This window comes from Podarcis muralis, chromosome 5 (genome assembly GCF_964188315.1).
Source record: "Podarcis muralis chromosome 5, rPodMur119.hap1.1, whole genome shotgun sequence".
Lineage (NCBI taxonomy): Eukaryota > Metazoa > Chordata > Lepidosauria > Squamata > Lacertidae > Podarcis > Podarcis muralis.
This window is the reverse complement of record NC_135659.1, coordinates 91953848-91974558: the sequence shown is the minus strand read 5'-3', so window position 1 is coordinate 91974558 and position 20711 is coordinate 91953848. Positions and strand designations below refer to the sequence as shown.

General features: G+C 44.7%; 1 protein-coding gene across 2 annotated transcripts in view; it reads left to right on the top strand.

Annotated features, from left to right (window-relative positions):
• Nucleotides 1-20711, top strand: part of GATA5 (GATA binding protein 5) — a 53932-nt gene that overhangs the window by 16974 nt on the left and 16247 nt on the right. Inside the window, exons 1-2 of one of the 2 annotated variants that reach the window (XM_028735396.2) lie at nt 2937-3294; nt 8970-9640. In XM_028735396.2, the coding sequence (XP_028591229.2) occupies nt 9106-9640 (535 nt within the window). In that variant the 5' untranslated portion in view covers nt 2937-3294; nt 8970-9105. Of the gene's footprint in view, nt 1-2936; nt 3295-8969; nt 9641-20711 lie in introns of those variants that run through there. The other variant, XM_028735397.2, reaches the window with a different exon arrangement.

Sequence of the window (20711 nt, the reverse complement as noted above, 5' to 3'; positions counted from 1 at the left end):
TCCCCTTTTAAGTCACATCCAATTCACTTTGTCGTTTAAGCAACTGAGCAGGGAGTCGTTATTTAGGATATTATTCGAGGGCATGCCGTGGAGAATGGAAGACGCCACCTCTAGTTCAGTGTTGTCTACACCGGCTGGCAGCGGCTCTCCAGGTATAGAGACTTTCCCAGCTCTACCCGGAGATGCCGGACCCCGAACCTGGAACCTTCTGCAGAAACCAATTCTAGCGCAAGAGATTTGCAAATTAAGGTCTATTCGGAAGTCCAAAGAAACTGGTATCGCCCTTAATTATCACTCCTAGCATTCCGTCTTTCCTGTAAAGAGCTGCCAGAGAGCAACAGGTGCTTTAGACCACATTAAAGCAGTAACACTTATGAATTTAGGGCCTGCTCAGGGTACAACCCACAACCATTTTTCTGACGCCCCCCGAAATTATTTGAAGCTTCAGTTCGGATTGAAATCCCCGAGGCTTTGATTGTCGTTTTTATAATGCAAATCAGAAATGAATAGGCTTCGGGTTTGGTGCATCTACTTACATTTTTAACGCTAATCTCAAGATCGCCAGAGCCGGTAAATCTCACCTATGCGGATGTATTTGGAAATAGCGCAAAATCCAACCTAAGTTTTCCAGCTAGCAGCCTCAAGTCTCTGGAAGTAAACAATCCAATCCTACCTCTGCGAGTTTGTTCTTTAATGGGGCTTACTCCTAAGTAAGTGTGGCGATCCCATTGAAACAACCTACTTCCAAGTAAACATAGTTGGGAATGGGTTGTTGTGGCTGTAGGCTTTACGCACGGTTATTTGGGGGAGTAAACTCCATTTAAACTTAACCAGACTCGAGGCTGCATACAGAATAGGCAGAATCGGGCTAGAATCAGCAGTGGGAAAGCCTCTTTCAGTCAGAAAGGAAAAGATTAACCGCTTAATGGAAATATATCAAGCTATACAATGTAATACTAGCTTACGATGATGTGGTTGGCTGGGTTGATTCGAAGCCCGGCCAAATCTGACAAATTCCTCGCTCTCAGCCAGAAACCAGAATCGCTTTTTTATTTTCTTTTTAAAGGTCTTCCCTTCAAACTTTGACCTAGTAGCGCCATCAAGGATTGGGGGAGGGGGCGAGATCGTTTTGAAACCACAGTATTTCTGCTTAACTCTGTTGCGCCCGAGGCAGAAATATACTTTTTTTAAAAAAAGTCGCCCTGTCATGGAGCTTGAAAATTCACGAGCTCTTTCGCGAATCCTCTTCTTTCCCTGACTTTTAACGTCTAAGGAGAAGAAGCGTTGCACCCACACTACTTCAAATTTCGGCTGCGGTCCGTTCCAGTTCCGCGTGGAATAAGCGAGCAAACTCGCTCAATGAGGTTTCGGGACAGTTTCGTGAAACTGATAAGCTCGCCTTACAGCCCAGCGGCACAACTGCAAAGCGGTCGGTCGGTTTTAATGCATCCTAAAAGTTGCAAGTTCAGGGGTAAGTGTGAGGGTTTTCTTCTGCGGTGGGAGAAAGCTCGGTTTTCAGAGTTTGTCAGCTGGTGCCAAGATATCGCCTTTTCTCCTTCCTCCCCCTTTTTATGGGTCTTCGAGAAAAACCCCAAGGCAAGGATGGTCCCCTTAAGGGGGAAGATAAGTTTTAATCAACCTAGTGGATGTTACATATGAATATGCAACAATGTGAGCCTAGACCTGGTCGGTATCCGAAGCAAACTTTTCTGCTTAAGCCAATACTTCTTGCCGCTCATAATTTTGAATTGATTTCCTGAGTGAGAAAATCCTTCATACTACATACATTTTTTAAAGGTTTCAAATGAATGATAGCAAGGCTGCTCTCTCACAATTTAAGCCGGTTTGATTCGAGTGACTTTTTTTAAGCGTGGGGGATGGTTTAGTTGTCTTAGACCGAGAGAAGTTGCAGAGATATAGATAAATAGATGCATGTCAGTTCCAGAGAATTCAGACGGGAAGCGAATACAGAATAACTGGGATTTAATGATACGAAAAACTTAGAACCTAAGGGAAAAGGTCGACAAGAAAGGATTGCATAAAGGGAGGGGGGAGATGTCGGAAAAATAGGGGTGAACGGTCAGAACAGAGAAAAATAATGGGGGGGGGGGACTGCTGAGAGATTGGGGAGAGAAAAACCCTTAAAAGTCCCAGTGATGTTAATGAGATTTCCCCGAAGTAATAAACGTAGCACGACTCTAACTGCGTTATTGACTCAGCTAGAAGCCCAAGGGATTTATTCCCATGCAAAGGTGTTTAAGGGTTATAGCCTTCAAATTCCGCCCCCCCCCCCAGTTTTAATTATAGAAATTGATTCTTAACGAAGGTGGAGGTGAGATCAGAGGCCACAGCTCCGAAGCAATCCGTCTTTAAAATGCTATCAAAACCGTAGCTAGGTCTGTCCTTTCGTGGTGGGGAGGTAGCCGATTGGCAATTCAGTCTATCAAGTAACCGCCACGCACACCAGACATTTAAAAGCCAATTTCTCCCCTTTTATATATATATAAAAGGAAGAACCATGGGAACTATAGTTTTCCCCATTCCGGGCACCCTGAACAAACTACAGTTCTCGCGCTACTTTGGGCGAGGCGGGTGGAGATGTGCTTTCATGTATATTCACATGCACGCACGATTTTCTCTGCCAGCCGGCGAGGCAGCTCTGGAAAGGAAATAATCGAGGGAGAAATCAAGAGGCCTTGGCAACGCAAGAGAAATCCATACCCTGCTTTAAAAAAATAAAATAAAAATCCCCTTAAGTTACTTTCTGGCTTCGGGGCAGGGAAATCTCCCTAACTTTTTTTCCTCCTCTTTTTTTAAATGGTCGCCACCCAACCTTGCCCTACATGCCTCTCCCTCTCTCCAGCTTGCCAGGAGGTGGGGGGGCGGTCACGTGACGCGGCCCCCCCCCCCGCCGTAAAGGGGCCGAGCCGCAGATGAAGGGAATCACTTTAAGGCCGAGATTAGGCGAGAGAGGAGCTCGTCTCCCAGGCGCGATAGGCGAGCCGGGTCCCCAGCAGCTATCAGCGCGGCGGATCAGAGATAAGAGGCGCAGCCGGAGCAGCGGCGACGCAGCAGAGCCGCGCTTCAAAGGAATGGGCTGCTGAGCAAGAACTCCTTTTGCATTTTTTATATATTTTTTTAGGGGGTGGGGTGGGGAGATACTGGGATTAGACTCCCTTTACACGCACAAACCCTTTTCCGTTTGCCTGGGATTTTTTCCCCCTTTTGGATTTTTTAAAAAATTCTTATACTTTGTTTCGAATCGTCTCAACTCAGAAGTTTGCCTGCTCCAGCGTAAGTATCCCTCTCTCTAAATTATCTCTCGTGCAAGCTGGGCTTATCTTCCCAGATAATGCCACACTCGGAGAAGTGGGGAAAGGGAACGGTGGGGGGGGGGGGACGACGACTCTATTAGCTCTGCAAAGACCCACTATTGATAACCGTGTCTGTGATTTACGAGTTTCCTGATTAATCCCCCCATCTTTTTTTTATCTTTTTTTTTTTTGTAAGGGTGGGGGGACCCTGTTCAGATAATGTTTTCCTACAGAAGAACCGATAGGGAAAGGACGCGCCCCTCCGCCCTGTTTAACGAGAGGATTGGTTATATAGGATGGGCCTAGGAAGCGCATTCCTTTTCCCTATTAGATAGATCTTGAAGGGGATCTGTCTCTCCGCCGCCGATCCCCTTTACTGAACTTGCTCTCCTTGGGTCCACCCGAATCCTAAAAGCAAATACACTGGAGATTTTTACGTCCCATTTTAGCATTAATGGCTTTCTACTTCTTTAGAACCTTTGCATGTATCCGTGCAAAAAAACAAAACAAAACAGCAGCCCCAAAACATCGCAATCTGATCTTGCAAATTCTATTCGAGTTTTAATTCGGAGTTAAGCGCAGCTGGGCTGACTTCGGAATAAATCATGCTCTCGTGAACCGCTTAATTCTGAGTTGGAATTCAGTGTGTTCAATATGTGTGCTTTTTAATAAAAAGCTAAGCCGTCAGCAAGTAGCGCTTCTTCCTTGGATTTTTAAATTTATTTTTATTTTACTTCCTAGTAAACTTGGAGCCAAGCTATGCTTTACTCGGAAGTACAGCAAGTTCTTCTGAAGTCTGTGGGATTCTAACCCTCGAAACTAATCGGGGGAATTCTTGTTTCCGCAAGGAAACCTGCGTAGGGCACCGAAGTTGGTTACCGATCCTACAGCTCGTTGGAATTAAACTTCAATCTGTTCGAGAAATAGCGAGGTTGGCACACTGGAAATCCCATTTAATTTCAGCGACAGCCTTTACTTCCGAGTGAATGGGATTGCAGCCGAGGTCGCAGCCACACAGTAAAGTTGACGAGCTTCTTTAGACCAGAGGCTTACTCTGGAGTAAAATGTTATAGGTGTAGGTTTAAGTCGGCCTTCCGTAGTAACTGGTCCTGCTTTGGTTCCTGTGTTTCAGCAGCCAAAACCCGCTAACTACGGAAAGATTGCTGCTATTTTGTATTGCATAAAATTGTTTTAGTGAAATTTAAATACTGGTGCCCTCCAACTGCAGTGTTAATTTGCAGGGCATCTGGAGCTTCCTATATATTTGTTGAATATGTGATGGATCAGAGATCTGGATTTCCTACTGAACTCTTCAAAAGGGTTTCTGCTATTTTCATTTTATGCATTTTTCCCATTTTTTTTTACAAGAGCTGAGTTATTTGCTTCCATGTAAACATTCAGAGGACTGTACTTATTCTATGTTTCTTCACCTCCTCATCCTTCAACTACTTTCTTTCTTTCTTTACTTTTTGAAACTTTAAAAAGAACCATAGGTTAAGCACCCATTTCCAAGGTCACTAAAGTAGTTTTTTGGCTGAGTGGAATTTGAACACAGTCCACCCTCACCTTGGGCAATTCCTAGTCCAGCACTCTTAACTCATCGCTAGCTCTCTGAAATGTTCTAGCATGTGGGGTGAGGTTTTGGGGTTGGTTTGAAAGTCTGTATTTTAATGCCACCTTCGTGGAAGTGGATTTAGTGCTTTTGGTTTTCTCCTTCAAAATTGTCATTAGGGTGGCAAGTGGCTATTAGGATAGTAGTGTAATTTTGGGGGGAGCTTTCACAAATCCAAATTAGCCAAACCATTATGGACAGGGGAGAGAGGACAAATAATTCAAGAGTGTTCCAAGAAAGAGGAAAAACTATGAACCCCTAGATTATACCACTTGGGTTTTCCTTCCAAAGTTCTGGGTCCAAAAATGGCTCACCAAATTCAGCACGACTTTTTTTCCTTGTAAATGGCATAGAGCATGAACTGCAGTTCAAGCAAATGGGAGCCAACTAATTGAATTTAGGCCCTGCTTCTGAGCAGACTGGCATAGAAATCATAACCCAAGAAAATCCTTAATAAAAACAATTAAAAAGAAGAAAAATAAACCATCTGCAAATAGTCTTAGCAGCAGTAATATTATTAATATTTATTTTTTAAATGCAATTTGTTACTGCATCTGTGGTGGCAAACTCTGACACCAGTTGATAACCCCTCTGAGGACAGAAATTCTACATCCACTTACGGTACCTGGAACCTGGTTCTTTTCAAATAAGTGGGACTTATTTACACATATATGTGACGATTAGGACAAAATCTACTGTGGATGCTGGGAGCACGCAGGATTAATTGTTAGTACTTAGCCGAATTCCAAACTCAGTTAAGAGCGACTGTGTTGCAGTGTATCCTGTTAAGCTGCTAGCTTTCTGTCTAAATGTTATAGGCTGAGCTTTCGGATGTAGTTCAGTGCACAGAAAGTATCCTGTTTCTGGCTTGCATTTATATTGGCGCAGTGCATTCACCACAACTGGGCAATGTGGTTCTGAACAGGCTTCATTATCCAGCTGGGCCGATGCAACTTAACTCTGACAGCGCTTTTCGGACCAGGGTGTAAATGAACTTGGAGGCTGGGGCATCAGTTAGCACACAATCCACTGGCCTAATAAGGACAGCCAAATGAGACCAAAAGTCCGTTCTGTGTTTGACCGTGGCCAGCTGGATGGTTCTTGTTCCTTCCTGGAACCTGGCCTTCCAAAAGCAACTTCTTCTGAATAGATTCCTGGTGTCCCTTAAGCACTTATCGCTCATTGTATTTTAGTTTTATATGTCATATATATATAATCTTTTCCCAAAGTTGGTGGCCATCACAACATCTTCTGGGTGTAAATTCCACATGTTATTTGTGTGCTAAGTGTTTCTCTTTCTTATTCTGAAGCTTTCGGCGGTGTGTGGGTGTGTGGGTGTAAGGGGCTTTAATCCTTTGCATTCCTAGCAGATGGTAAGCTGAGCTCCTTTGGGAGGAGTTATAAAAATTAATTAATTATCATTAACAATAAACATGCAGAGGATTGTACTGCTTTTTGTTTCATTTTGGTAGTCTGTTCTATTCTGGGTTTAGGGGAAGTTACTGTAATATGGTGGTGCATATTATATATATATATATATATATATATATATATATATATATATATATATGCCGCCCCGCAAGAGCACCACTGCTTACGCTTAATTATTTTAGTCGGACACATTTCATGCAAATGTGTTCTCCATACTCACCAGAAGTATTTGTAAGAGATTAGCTTTTCAACTTGGTGGCAAGGAAGAACCTTATCTGGATGACGCCTCTCGCTCTTGGTTAATTCATAATAGATGGATCAATTCACTCACAGCTGAAGAGGATATTTCATCTGGTTAACAGTGTCGTTTTTGAGCCTCAAATGGGTTCCATGTGACTTTCTGTTCATAAATTATATTTCTGCCCCTGCAAATAAAAAATAAATCACTTAAAGTCAGAATGCTGTTATGCTTCGATTCACAACTTCTGAATATAGCAATTTCCTGCTGGGTGGCATATGAAGTGGATCCCCTGTCCTCGAAAGTTTATGTCACAGTGAATTTGTTAGCCTCTAAGATGCCACAAGACTCTTCAATGAATCTTCTTGGAGTAGGACTGAGTTGGCTGCAACTCAGTAATATTTCATTTACTAATCGCTAGAGCATCTCAAAGTGGATTCAGCTACTACTTCTAGAGTAAACCAACTGCTGTGGTACTCAGGTTCTGTTTTTGGGTCTCCCATAGGCATCTGGTTGGCCACTGTGAAAACAGGATGCTGGACCAGAAGGGCCATTGGCCTGATCCTGGAGGCTGTTCTTATGAGGGTGATAGGACTACCTCAAAATGAGTAGGCTTGAGCTCTCAGCCACTGGCTCCCTGTGTAAGGCCCTGTCGGGAAGTGTATTTGGAGACTGCAATGCACACTTGCTAGGGGATCAGCACCACTGACACGGGTGGGTCTAAATTCCATGTAGCCTCGCAAAAGAATTTGCTTTTAGGGCACAAACAATGCATTCTTGCATTGTTCGTAAAATACTTTTAAAAATAGCCAATTGTTCCACTTCTCTTTCCGTCTGTCAGACTACAGATGCAGGCTGTAATCCTCAACTCATTCATTGCAACATAACCCTGTGGGGCTCAGTGGGATAATGCTAGGTAGGCATAAAGAAACTGAAGTCCCCAGAGTGTTGCTTATACACTGAGGGGGGGGGTGTAGTATAGGGACAACTGGAATCTACATGAGTTTGATGTTTAGTGGCTTGTGAGCTGCACCGGGGTCCAGATCTGAGGATGCAATCCTTTGCAGACTTTCTTGGGAGCAAGCCTTTTTGAACTCTGAGGGCCTTGCTTCCAAATATACATGGATGGAGGGCATCAGTGAGCTGCAAATGTCACTCTTGTGGCTTCTGAGTGCCAAAAGTGCTTCAACCACAGCAGAACTGGCTGGCTGGTGTCCAGGACAGAGTTGTCCATCCCTTTGCCCTTAGCAACAAAGCTCTCCAGACACTCACCCTCTGAACCTCACAGGGATATTGTGAAGATTTTACCTTTCCCCTTAATTGTATAGCTTATATTTTCTTAGCTTTATGCTGCCCATGCTGAACACTGAAGTTGTACATTTCATAATTTAAAAATGGCAACAGCAATGGGTTACCTGCATGTTTGCTACCTTGACCTAGTTAGAGAAAGGGCAAAAAAATATACCGTATATGAGAATAGGCTAGGATATGTAAATGGAATGTGCTGCCTCTTTATATTTACCAGCCCTTTTCAAGTCATTGATGCAAAAAAATTATAATCTCCAGTTAAATAAGTTTTTTTAGGAGACAGTCTACTAACTGATGATCTTTGACAGTAAGGCTGCTGTTAAAACATGTGAGCAATTTTTTTAAAAATAATGTTGAACACTCCAAATTTCAAATGATGTGAGTTCCAGTCTTCCTTCCCATCTTTGCTGTGATGTTCAAACCACTCTTGCTAAGTTTTTTAGGGCAGGGATGGAAGCTATGGGAAGCAAAATGGATATGTTTGATTAGAGAAAAATCATTGTTCACATTTACTACTAATAATAATTAGAGAACCCCTTTTGAACTTTTTATGTGCAAAGGAAAATGAATGAATTTGAGACATTTGGGTCTGAAGATTGGGTCAATATTGCTTAGCAGATAGCAGAACAGCTGAATGTTACCCTAGAGTGAATGTTTTGAATACCGTATTTTTTGCTGTATAAGACTCACTTTTTCCCTCCTAAAAAGTAAGGGGAAATGTGTGTGCATCTTATGGAGCAAATGCAGGCTGCGCAGCTATCCCAGAAGCCAGAACAGCAAGAGGGATTGCTGCTTTCACTGCGCAGCGACCCCTCTTGCTGTTCTGGTTTCTGAGATTCAGAATATATATTTTTTTCTTGTTTTCCTCCTCCAAAAACTAGGTGCGTCTTCTGGTCTGGTGCATCTTATAGAGCGAAAAATATGGTAATTTCTTTTATGTAACTGACAGTTGAGCAAAAGAGGGGGAAAGGGAAAGGCTGGATGAAGCAGCTTGTCATTTGCCAGAAGGAGCCAAGATGCAGGACTCAAAAGCATCTCTTTATTTCTCCTCTCTCCTGTGTTCCAGGTGCCTGAAAGCTGCTTCAGTTGTATCGGTCTGGGAGGATTAGCCGAGTTCTTCATGTCAAACCTCCGGCCCTTGCCGTCCAGCTGCCTTGTTCGTGCCCCACCAGCTGCGCTGCTCCTGCCTTGAAGGATACAAAATGTACCAGAGCTTAACTCTTGCCCCCAACCCTGGCCAATCGGCATACTCCCATGACTCCAGCAACTTCCTGCACTCGCCAGCCAGCCCGGCCGTCTACGTTCCCACCAGCCGCATGCCTTCCATGCTCCAGAGCCTGCCTTACCTGCAGAGCTGCGAACCTGCCCACCAGGGCCACCCCCTGAGCAGCCACCCAGGATGGGCGCAGCCGGCCAGCGCCGAGGCCTCGCACTTCAATGGCAGCAGCCCTCACGCACCGCCGGGCTTCTCCTACTCTCACAGCCCCCCTGGCGGTAGCGGTGCCGGACGAGAGGCAGGCTACCAGAGCCCCTTGTTGCTGGGCACTGGGGGGCGCGACCAGTACGGCAACACTCTGGTGCGCTCGGTCAATGGCTCCTACTCCAGCCCTTATCCCGGGGCTTACGTCAGCTCTGCGGAGATACCGCCATCTTGGACTGCGGGACACTTTGAGAGCAGCGTCTTGCACAGCCTTCAGACGCGACAGGGGGGCTTGCCTGGCCGGAGACCCACATTTGGTATGTAGCATATCTCCCACTAGTAGAATTGTAGAGTCGGAAGAGACCCATGGGCATAGCTAGGGGGCAAGGGGGCAGCTGGGCCCCTAAATCAAGTAAATAAGTAAAGATACTTAACTAAAAGTAGAAAGATTTTTGGCAGGTTTTTCTGAGCACTTGGGGTCAAAAGAAAGTAATTTAAAACAACGGTCGTTGAGACATTTCATTCTGAATCTGCTGGACAGAACTAGACAGAGGATGTTAACAGGTGGGTGTCCTGCCCCACCCCACAACATAAATCCTGGCTACACCCATGAAGGGACCCAAAGGGTCATCCAGTCCAACTCTCAGAAGCCATTCCAAGGGCACATGGTTCTCTGCTATTGAGGACCTTTTGATTCTGGGTAGGACACTTTTTTCAGACCTGAGGGCATTATGATGGAGGCCTTATCACCCATTTCTTTTGTCCAGAAATTATCATTAAAGCAGTTGTTTAAAAAGCACCTGGGACACAGGTGGCGCTGTGGGTTAAACCACAGAGCCTAGGACTTGCCGATCAGAAGGTCGGCGGTTCAAATCCCCGCGACGGGGTGAGCTTCCGTTGCTCAGTCCCTGCTCCTGCCAACCTAGCAGTTCGAAAGCACGTCAAAGTGCAAGTAGATAAATAGGTACCGCTCCGGCGGGAAGGTAAACGGCGTTTCCATGTGTTGCTCTGGTTCGCCAGAAGCGGCTTAGTCATGCTGGCCACATGACCCGGAAGTTGTACACCAGCTTCCTTGGCCAATAAAGCGAGATGAGCGCCGCAACCCCAGAGTCGGTCACGACTGGACCTAATGGTCAGGGGTCCCTTTACCTTTACCTTAAAAAGCACCACGAAAGTCTGTGAAACCTGTCAATGAATGTTAAAGAAGTGTGTGGTCTATGGCCCGGTTCACACATAGCATGAAGCTGAATGGTGGCATAATAGCCTGAATGAGGAAACACACAGGGTCCCAGAGTGTCAACCAGAGTTGTTTTGCTCCTCCTCGGGCCGTTTTGTTTCTGCCTTGCACTGACTGAAGCCATGGTTTGGCATGGCGCATCATCCCAGGGTTGTGGTTTACCTCACTTCTGATAAACCATGAGCTGTAACCAAAATCTGTCCTTATGGTTTGTCTGGGAGTGTTAAACCACAAGCTTGGGTCCTGGCAACATGCAGCAAGCCAGACCATGGTTTCGCTCGATGCAGCAGCAGAATGACTGGAAGCTCAAAACAACCACCATCTCCTTTCTAGAAGCCTGCATGTTCATGCTAAGTCATGGTTTGACCTGGCATTCTATGCAAACAAGGACTATGTTGAGTGTATCACACTGTGTTCAGTACATGTCTGCTTGACCTAAAATCTGTCTCTGGTCTTAATTTGTCATAAGCAAACCCAGAACCTGGAAAATTCTGTAAATCCACTTTGAGTCAAAATGTGCATGTAGTCAAAGGCAGGGATGGGGAAGCTATGGTCCTCTAGATCTTTTCAGTCTCAAACTCCCATCAGACCCAGCCAGCATGGCCAGAGGAGGAGGGATGATGCAAGCTGGAGTCCATCAACATCCAGAGGAGCAGAAATTCACCACCCATGACCTAAGAGTGCTTTAATGCTGTATTGAAACCAGTATTTAGTTGATTCATAATTGGTTCTCTTCTAAGGTCGGCTGCAAATTATAGGTCTGTGAAAAGGGGATTATTTAAGAAGAAGAAGCTTCTAAGAGGTGTCTGAGTGACATTGGCTATGATGACTACCCTTGGTGCATCTGAAACCCAAGGCAGGGCAAGAAGGCATTTGAGTCAACACTGTTGAAAACGGAAAGCTGAACTAGATTGATGGTTCTCTTGGTGTTCTTAAGTTGGTTTGAAATCGGCTTCAAAGTTTGTCCCTGATTTTTGTTTTGTTTTATGTGGGTGCATGCATAACTACATCATTCATTTTAAAAATGCTAAGTCTCCCTTTATGGAATAATCTGCTAGAGGTAGTGTTGTAAATGGGGGCACTGGAGAGAGGGATGAGATGGAATATTAGAAGAATGGAAACTTTGGCCAAGACAAATCCTCCCCACACCCTGGCATTCAAGAATATCCAGCAAATGCTGCCTTGGCTCGGAAATGGTAAAAACTATTTTGGGGGTTCTGTGTGCATGGGGCATGGCTTTGGAAGCCAAATTCTGTCCTTGGTGTGGCTGCAGACAGGCAATATATGGGAACCCTTCGGTTTAGAATATGTGCCTGATCGCTGTAGTTAGTGTTCAGATGCAAAGGAACTTGAGAAAAACACTTGGATATTTTTCATGCCCTATATGGGAAGGAGCAATGTAGTTTGTTTCAGGCAATGAATTCATCTGCTTGTCTCTCAGTAAGCGCTTGTGTGCTGGATATATTTTGGCTGGCAGTAGCTTTCGATATATTCATAAACCTATGTGCATTTTGCTCAGTGTGCAATGGCTCTGTGTCGTTATATATCTGTTCAGGTCTTATGCTGTTTCCTAGGCAAAGTGCCTTTCTATACAGTATGTGGTGTGTGTGTGCGCGCGCGCCTTTCTACACAGTATGTGCATTATGTGGTGTGTGTGTGTGTGTGTGTGTGTATGTGTGTGTAAAACTGCATCCAAGAGGGAGAAAACGCTTTGATGGCAACGCTCTGTATTGTTGCACTACATTGTATCAAATGTTCACAGCACTTCAGAAGTATTTCTACGAATGCAGATACCAATGGGGCTGACATGAGACTGAGCGTGCAGGATCTAGCCCAGTAGTGTGCAGTCAGGTGGACTAGGGGGACTAGACTAGTCCTCTAAATGTTCCTGGTAAATTAAAGTATCAAAGCCTGGTGCCTCCTTCCTAAAGCCTGGGAAGATTCTGCCTGGCTCAGGGAGGGAGGCATGATGCTCCAAAAGGGTCCAAGAGCTCTTCCTTCACCTTCCCGGCGCGTGTGACCCCCATCGTCCCTGCAAGCTGGTGCCTCTGGACTAACTGTTCCCCTGCGGAAAATTTCACTGCACTCCACTGGTCTAGCCTGAAGTCAATGTTCATTTGGAAGTGAGCTGGCACTGATTTGCATGCAGGGCACTTGCGCCTAAGTCTGCTTCTGAGTTCATGACTTCCAGATCTGAACTAGGGATGGAGTGTTCCCTGTGCCTCATCAGCATATTGCCCATAGATCTTTACCCCCATCAAGAGCAGCGCAAATGGGAAGGAATTCTGGGGTCAAATGCTCATCTATATCAAACTTTGGCCTTGCCTTGCTTTGCACATGGATTGGGTCTGTGTGGGTGGGTGTAAGTGTGCACATCTCTTATTTCTTTTGAATGAACAACTGCACTCCAGTGGGTTTTCCATCAATTTTCATCGGTAGGGGATTTCAGAATGGAGTTGGGAAGTCTTGATTTAGCATGGGGACTAGCACTATGCTATCAACTATTTTATATGCCATTGCAGCATATTTTAGGATAATAGCATATTGTCCCATTGGGCTGGGAGGCAATTGGGCTTTCTCCTGGGAATATTTTGGAAGGGCTGTAGTTGTAGTAACGTGGTGTTTGGTGGGGATTTTGCCTTTCTGATAACATGTCTCGTTAGCTGTCACCTGTTAACATAAAAAAGAAAGAAGTGGCACTCTTCAAATGAAGGGAAGTTTTCAGCACTGCAGATTAAAAATAGGACCATCTTCTGTTCTTTGGACGTTTGACTTAAAAATCCAGTTCCCTGAGATTTTATCTGTCGCTTTAAAAGAATCATTTCAAAACAGGGGTCTGAATTCCAGTTTTAAATTGGTGGGTGTTTCTACTGAACTGGATTATGACTCAAAGTTTAATGCTTGAAGTTGCAAGAACAGTGACTGACAAGGGAAGATTGACAACGGAAAATGGGGCTAGTCTCCAAAACACATGCAAGAACTTTTATATCTGTACCTTGATGCCATGTAGCTTGGTCCTATGCACGTTTACTTGACAGTAAATCCGCTGAATTCAATTAGGCTTCCTCTTAAGTAAGCAGGCAGAAGATTCTGACATTCCATTCCGCAACCAGCCCTCGATTTTGCCGGGATTCGTTGCTGCCAAAACCCTTTTATCTCTTCCCAAACCCTTCCTTGCGAAACTTCAGAAGGGAAAAGATTTTTTGTTGTTGTCGCGCCCTTCCAAAAGCTGCCTTGGTGAATAGCCTTTCTATAGTCACATATGGGCTATGAAAGAGCCACGGGGTTACACTTTCCCCATGGAGTCAGAAATAACAGCGGTGGTTTCGGGCGCCCGGAGTAATCTGCCTCCCTCCACAATATCCATGTTGTGCAGCTTTCAGAGGTGACGCTGTTTGGTGTTTAAATGAGGTGAGCAGATTTACAGCCGTTTCGCCTTTTAAAAGTAATTTATTGGGGTAAATGAGTTGAGATCTGAACAGACTCCAAGGCTCCTAATTCGCCTTCGCCCAAACAAATCTCTCGCCCTCCCCGGCTACGTGCGCCGTGGCACCATCCATCAACACCCGCTCAAAGTCGCCCAGCCATAGGACCATCAAAGCCGCTTCGCTTCGCTTTGGGTTCACACTGCTTTTTTTACGAAAAGAAAAGAAACAGAAACAGAAAAGAATCTCAACCAAACGCACTTTCTTAAGCAGGCGCTTGGTTAATAAAACCCGCCTCGATCTGGTTCCTGCAACTATTCCTTCATTTGGGCTTTATGTTCCGAAGTCCCTCTTGAATCCTTTTGAAAGACGACTTAATCTTTTGTTATCTTGGGTGGATGGCCGGCCCTGTCTCTGCTTTTCTCCGCCCTTTATCTTTAACCTAAGAACAAAGCAGAATTAGTCCATTAGTCCTCGACTCTTAAAAGGAGAAAAAGTGCTTTAACCTTGAGTCCCACCGCCAGGGTGAACGGAAAGGCTTCGGGAGTAAAATTTGGGGTTGTGACCCAAATCCCCTCCCCCCCCCCCCCCCCCCCGCACCGGGGAACGCCATTCTAAACACTGCCTTTCTCCTACTTTGCGTCGCTGGAAATATTTTCGCATTCGAATTAAAGAAGATAGCAAAGAGCCCTTTGCGAAGTGAATTCGCCGCTGCCCTTTCAGTTCAGCTGGATTTTGCAAAACACACCGAACCAGGTCTCCCTAGCCTAGCAGGAAATATTCTTGGGTTTCCAAAAGGCATTGTTTCTGTATTTAGGAGCTGCAACCTGTAGTTTAGACAGGTCCTGTGCATTTTTATTCAGAAATCCCACTGTCTTCAATGGGATTTACTCTCAAGTAAGTGATCAGAAGACTGCAGCCCTAATTAAACCACTGGGATTTTTTTTTTTACTTTGAAATAAGTTTAATTGATTGCAGTATTAATCTACCTCCCAAAAAAAGTATGGAGGTTCAGGCTTGCAGTTTAGGATTTACAAAATAATAATATAGGTGTTTAGTAGGCAATAAGACTGTTAATCTTGTGCCTAGGTGATCTGGGAGTAGATCCCTGAACACAAATTCCCTAAAAGTGGAACTTACTTTTGAATAAGCACATAAGGAGTGAGTTGAACTTAATTCTTTGGGGCTAGTAGGCTGAAATTCTATGTACTATTTGTGTACATTATTTCCTTAAATTGTAATCTGATCTTCAGCAGAAGAGTCCAGGATGGGGTGTGAAATAATTCTGGATATGAAAGTGGAAAAATGCAACATTTTCAACCTGCGAGGAATTTCCACAATGTAACAACAACAACAAAAAGTTGGGTCCCTTTACACTTCCATCAGTATCAAAATAGTGTGTCTTTTCCCTCCCTGCTACTTATATTTGGAATTTTCTCAGCCATTTAAATCAATATATTAAATTGCAAAGGAGCATGTCATTAACAACTTCTTTCAAACATAACCACAAGTTTTTCGCATGATTATTCTCTTTTCTGAGCTTGCAGAGATCAGAGTTATTGGAGGTATGAATTGTATTCCTAAGTCATGCTTAGAGGAGGACCACTGAAATAAATAACTGAAGACTGTTGATTTTCAGAGTGTCTAGCTGGAATATGACATATTGTGGATGGCATTAAACTGCACAGCACATTTGCATCCCCGTCAGTACCAGTTTTGCAATCTAAGTTACAGAATTCAGTCTACTGATCATTTTGTACAGCCATACGTCTACTGAGGTTTGGGGTGTGTGGTTTTATTTTATTGTGTTACGGAAATTGTTGAGCTTTAACAGATTAACTGCATCAAACAAGTGATCAACTAAATTATTTAGATATTTGAAATGACTTGTCTTTGGATAGGGGTGCTAAATCATATTAAAAGTCATATCAACTGTTAAGCATATTTATAATTTTCATATCAAATCAATACATTTCCCCCCTGTGTATGTATCATTATACCTTCTAATAGCTCAGTGACTAGAATCAGCATTCTTGACAGTGCAGTCCTCTGTTCATTTACTCAAAGTGCAAATCCTGGTTCCAGTTGTTCTTACATTCCAGTGCATTTAGGATTGCACCCTTAATCAGGAAGTAAACCCTACTGAGCTCAGTGAAAGTTCAGAAGTAAACGTATAATAAGACTGGGCTGTTGCTCTGTGATGTGAAATGTATCCACAGGGATTGATGGTGGGAGGGATCAGTTGAATTTGCATCCCTCGGCCAGTAAAGCGAGATGAGCGCCACAATCCCAGAGTCGTCTGCGACTGAACTTATCAGTCAGGGGTCCGGTCCTTTTACCTAAATATCCTTGGAATGGGGCGATGCTGTGCATCACTGCAATAGATTAGCACTGAAGCAATTCCTTTTTCATAAACTGTTTAAGCCTTGCTTATCCCTCCTTCATTGTTTGCTCTTAATGTTCCATGAGCTGCAAGGGTTGGTTTCTTTTGATAGTAAGCATTCAGTACTGTTTTCTCAGTTTGTGAACTTGATACTTTTGTTTGTTTGTTTGTTTTTAACTTTACAATGGCTTGGCTAAGTACATATCCCTTGATTGCAATCCAGAGTTAAATGTCTAGATATGAAGCCCGGTCCATGTTTTACTTGGAAATAAACCAGTGGTATTCAATTAAGCTTTCCCATGAATGAGTTGAGGGTGGTTGTATTCTATTTTCTGGTATGGGCACATGTGCACACAACAGTATTTACCTGAAAATCAAATGCTTTCTGGTTGTTCCCCTGGTTTGATGATTTTAACATAGAATATATCTCTATGTATCAGAGCAGGTACCCCTTTAACAGAGCAGCAGATCTGTGTATTTTTAAGTTGCTGTATCAAAAATGAAGGGACGCGGGTGGCACTGTGGGTTAAACCACAGGGCCTAGGATTTGCCGATCAGAAGGTCGGCGGTTTGAATCCCCACGATGGGGTGAGCTCCCGTTGCTCGGTCCCTGCTCCTGCCAACCTAGCAGTTCGAAAGCACGTCAAAGTGCAAGTAGATAAATAGGTACCGCTCCGGCGGGAAGTTAAACGTCGTTTCCATGCGCTGCTCTGCTTCGCCAGGAGCAGCACTGTCATGCTGGCCACATGACCCGGAAGCTGTACACCAGCTCCCTCGGCCAATAAAGTGAGATGAGTGCTGCAACCCCAGAGTCGGTCATGACTGGACCTAGTGGTCAGGGGTCCTTTACTTATCAAAAATGAAAGGGCTAAAACAAAACCATATAGGTAGTAGGTGACCTATTTTAAAACGAGGCATTTCTTCTAATGAGAGAAATAAGAACAGCTCTTCTTTGAAGTTGCCTGTGGAATGACTTTTAAATAGATCCTCTTTACAACAATGACCACTTATTGTATAGAAAAGGGAGCTCATTGTCTGAAGAGTTTATCACTGAAGCTTTATATAAAGTGTATAAATACCGAAATAAATTGAACATTATTTCAGTAACCAAAAATGAATAGAGGGGAAAAGGTGGTCCCTGATGTTTCACTTATAAAGAATAGATCACAGAATCTTAGAGTTCGAAGGGACCCTGAGGGCCATCTAGTCCAACCCCCTGCAGTGCAGGAATCTAAACTAGTGTCCATGATAGGTGGCCAACCAACCTTTGCTTGAAAACCTCCAAGGAAGGAGAGTCCACCACCTCTCATTGGAGTCTGTTCTACTGCTGAACAGCTCTTACTGTCAGAAAGTTTTTTCCGAATGTTTAGTTGGAATCTCCTTTCTTGCAACTTGAAGCCATTGGTTCGAGTCCTACCCTCCACGGCACGAGAAAACAAGCATGTTCCCTCCTCCATGTGACTGCCCTTAAGATATTTGAAGATGGCTATCGTATCTCTTCTCTGTCTCCTCTTCTCCAGTCTAAACATACTCAACTCCCTCAACCATTCCTCATAAGGCTCAGTTTCCAAACCCTTGGTCATCTTGGTTGCCCGCCTCTGCACACCAGGGACACGGACTTATAAAAAATATTGGGGGGGCCCGGGAAAGCTCATGAATAATAAATAAGCTCATGAATATGCAAATAAAGTGGCGCCGCCTCCTCGTGAGCGAATAGGGGAGAGCGTGCTGCGCCTATTAATCAGCTCCAAAGGAAATTGGGTGGAGCTTTTGCTCGGGAGGGAGGGCAGGAGGCATGCAGCCCGCCCCTCCCTGTGCATTTTGGGCTGGGGGAGGGGCGGCGATGGCGCTCTGCTGGAGGGGCGCCGGAGATTATTGGGGGGGCAGAGCCCCCCCAAACGAATTTTTGAGGGGGCTCGGGCCCCCTCAAGCCCCATGGAGTCGGCGCCTATGCTGCACACGTTCCAGCTTGTCAACACCCTTCTTAAATTGTCAGTTTTCTCCTCCTCAGTCTCAGTGTTGCTTTGTCACCCAATAGCATTTCTCCATGTTCCCAATACAGAGGATCTACCACTTCCTCTTCCTTCAGACATAGCCAAAGAAACCCTTTTAATTATTTTTAACCTCCCTCTCTATCGATTAAGGGTGCATTCATGTACAGTGGTACCTCTGGTTATGTACTTAATTCATTCTGGAGATCCGTTCTTAACCTGAAACTGTTCTTAACCTGAAGCATCACTTTAGCTAATGGGGCCTCCTGCTGCTGCCGCGCCACCGGAGCACAATTTGTGTTCTCATCCTGAAGCAAAGTTCTTAACCCGAGGTACTATTTCTGTGTTAGCGGAGTCTGTAACCTGAAGCGTCTGTAACCCGAGGTTCCACTGTATTGGAGTTTTTGAGCTATGTTTCTGCAACACCAGATACATTCTACAGGCATCACAGCTACACCAGTCAAACTCCTCTGGTTCCATGGTTGCAATGCAGCAATTTGGGTGATACACTTCACCATGCCTCTAGGACATGGTTATGTGCCTATCATTGGGCAATACCACCAGTTCTGGCATGGGACATTTCCCTCCCATTGGCTTCAATGAAAGGCAAGACAACAAAAGCCATTCCTGTGTCAAAAGCCTCCCATACAACTGTACCATGGAAGAGCATAGGATACGTTGTAACTTGATACCCAATTGCTGGCCATCACCTTTTCAACTTGATGATTGCTACATGGAAAGGGAAGAGGAATTCCCTGGTGCAGATTTGAACTGGAAGTCCCCTGAGCATGCCTGTGCATGCTTTGGAAACTGCACCACAGGATTTCTATTTCTGGCTGCTGTCAAGCTGTCCACCTTCATTTCATGCGAGAGCAAAAAAACAACAACCCCATGTTGGGACTTGCACCAGCAACCACTGGAGTATGTTTGTAGCTCCTTTGCATGGTTTTTGTGTATTGGGGTTGGGTGACCTGCATTGGTGACTGGAGTCCATTGGTGACTGGTAGGGCAGAGAGAAGGAAGGTCCAAGAATAGATGGAGAGCCAGAACCAATGACAGAACCCCATCCTTCTCCCTCCTGAGTTCTACCCAGTGGCGTAGCGTGGGGGGTGCAGGGGGGGCCGGCCGCACCGGGCGCAACATCTGGGGTTAGGGCAAATCCATGGGTTAGGGGGCGCAAATCCACAGGTTAGGGGACGCAAATCCACGGGTTAGGGGGCGCAAATTACTTGCCTTGCCCCGGGTGCTGACAACCCACGCTACGCCACTGGTTCTACCAGAGCATCACTGAGACTGAGAAGGAAAAAAGTGACAGGCACTGCCACCCTATGGATTGGATGAAAGATATAAGATAGGCAGGTGGAGGCTGGCTGAGGGCAGACTCAGGTTGGTGTGGGGCAGTGCCATATTCACTCTAATGGACCAGCCTCCACTGGCATGATAGACGTCTCTTCTGGGTAGTCTTCACGGGTTGGCTTCCTTGCTGTGTGAGTGTCATCAGCCAAATAGTCTGTGGGCATATCTGTCACTTTATGTATCTTTGCCCGATGCTCCACATAATTTGGCTTTGCTTGGCCCATCAATCATTTAAAAGCCCAACTGCATATAGAATCTGAAACTGGTGGGGAATAACACGCCACATTGTGTCTAGATCTCTAAATGCGACTGGATGAGGGAGCATCTCTCTAAAATGCATGTGACTTCATTCACATGGCACCAGAGAGGCAATCATCTTGATGTGTAGTTAACACACTCTATACTTAGGATTACATGTAATGCAATTCCATTTATAAATGTAGACTAGCATATGTTCATGCATGGTCTTCTTCGTGTGGCCCCCACTCTAGCTATTATATGACTTAAGGCTACAACCCTGTTCACTCTTTTAGATGGGAGTAAATTAAACATAGTAGGACTTGCTTCTGCCTGTGCATAGGGTTGCACAGCTCACCATGATTAAGCACTAGCTGGATACAGCCCATATCTATATATTTCCTATATTTATCCTTCTCCTGGATAAAATGTGTCTGTCGTACCTATACAGTACCTCCATTTTAATATCAGATTCAATCTCTATTTAATGGTCTCTTCATGCATTACAGTGGCATTCAGTTCTGAAAGTGCATTGGTGGAGGTCAGCCCTTTATATTTGGTCAAGAGCACCTTCTAAATTATATCCTCTTATGATCCAAGCCTATGTAGCTAAGGTGCATGTGCGGCATTCTTGGTGCAGTACTTGAAAACTGCAGTGTCCTCTTTCCCTTAAATATTGAGTTGCCCTTCTCCAAGCATGCAGACTTCTATTTAAAAAAAAAAAATAAGTGAGGTTAAGCCAGGAAGGGGTAGACTTAA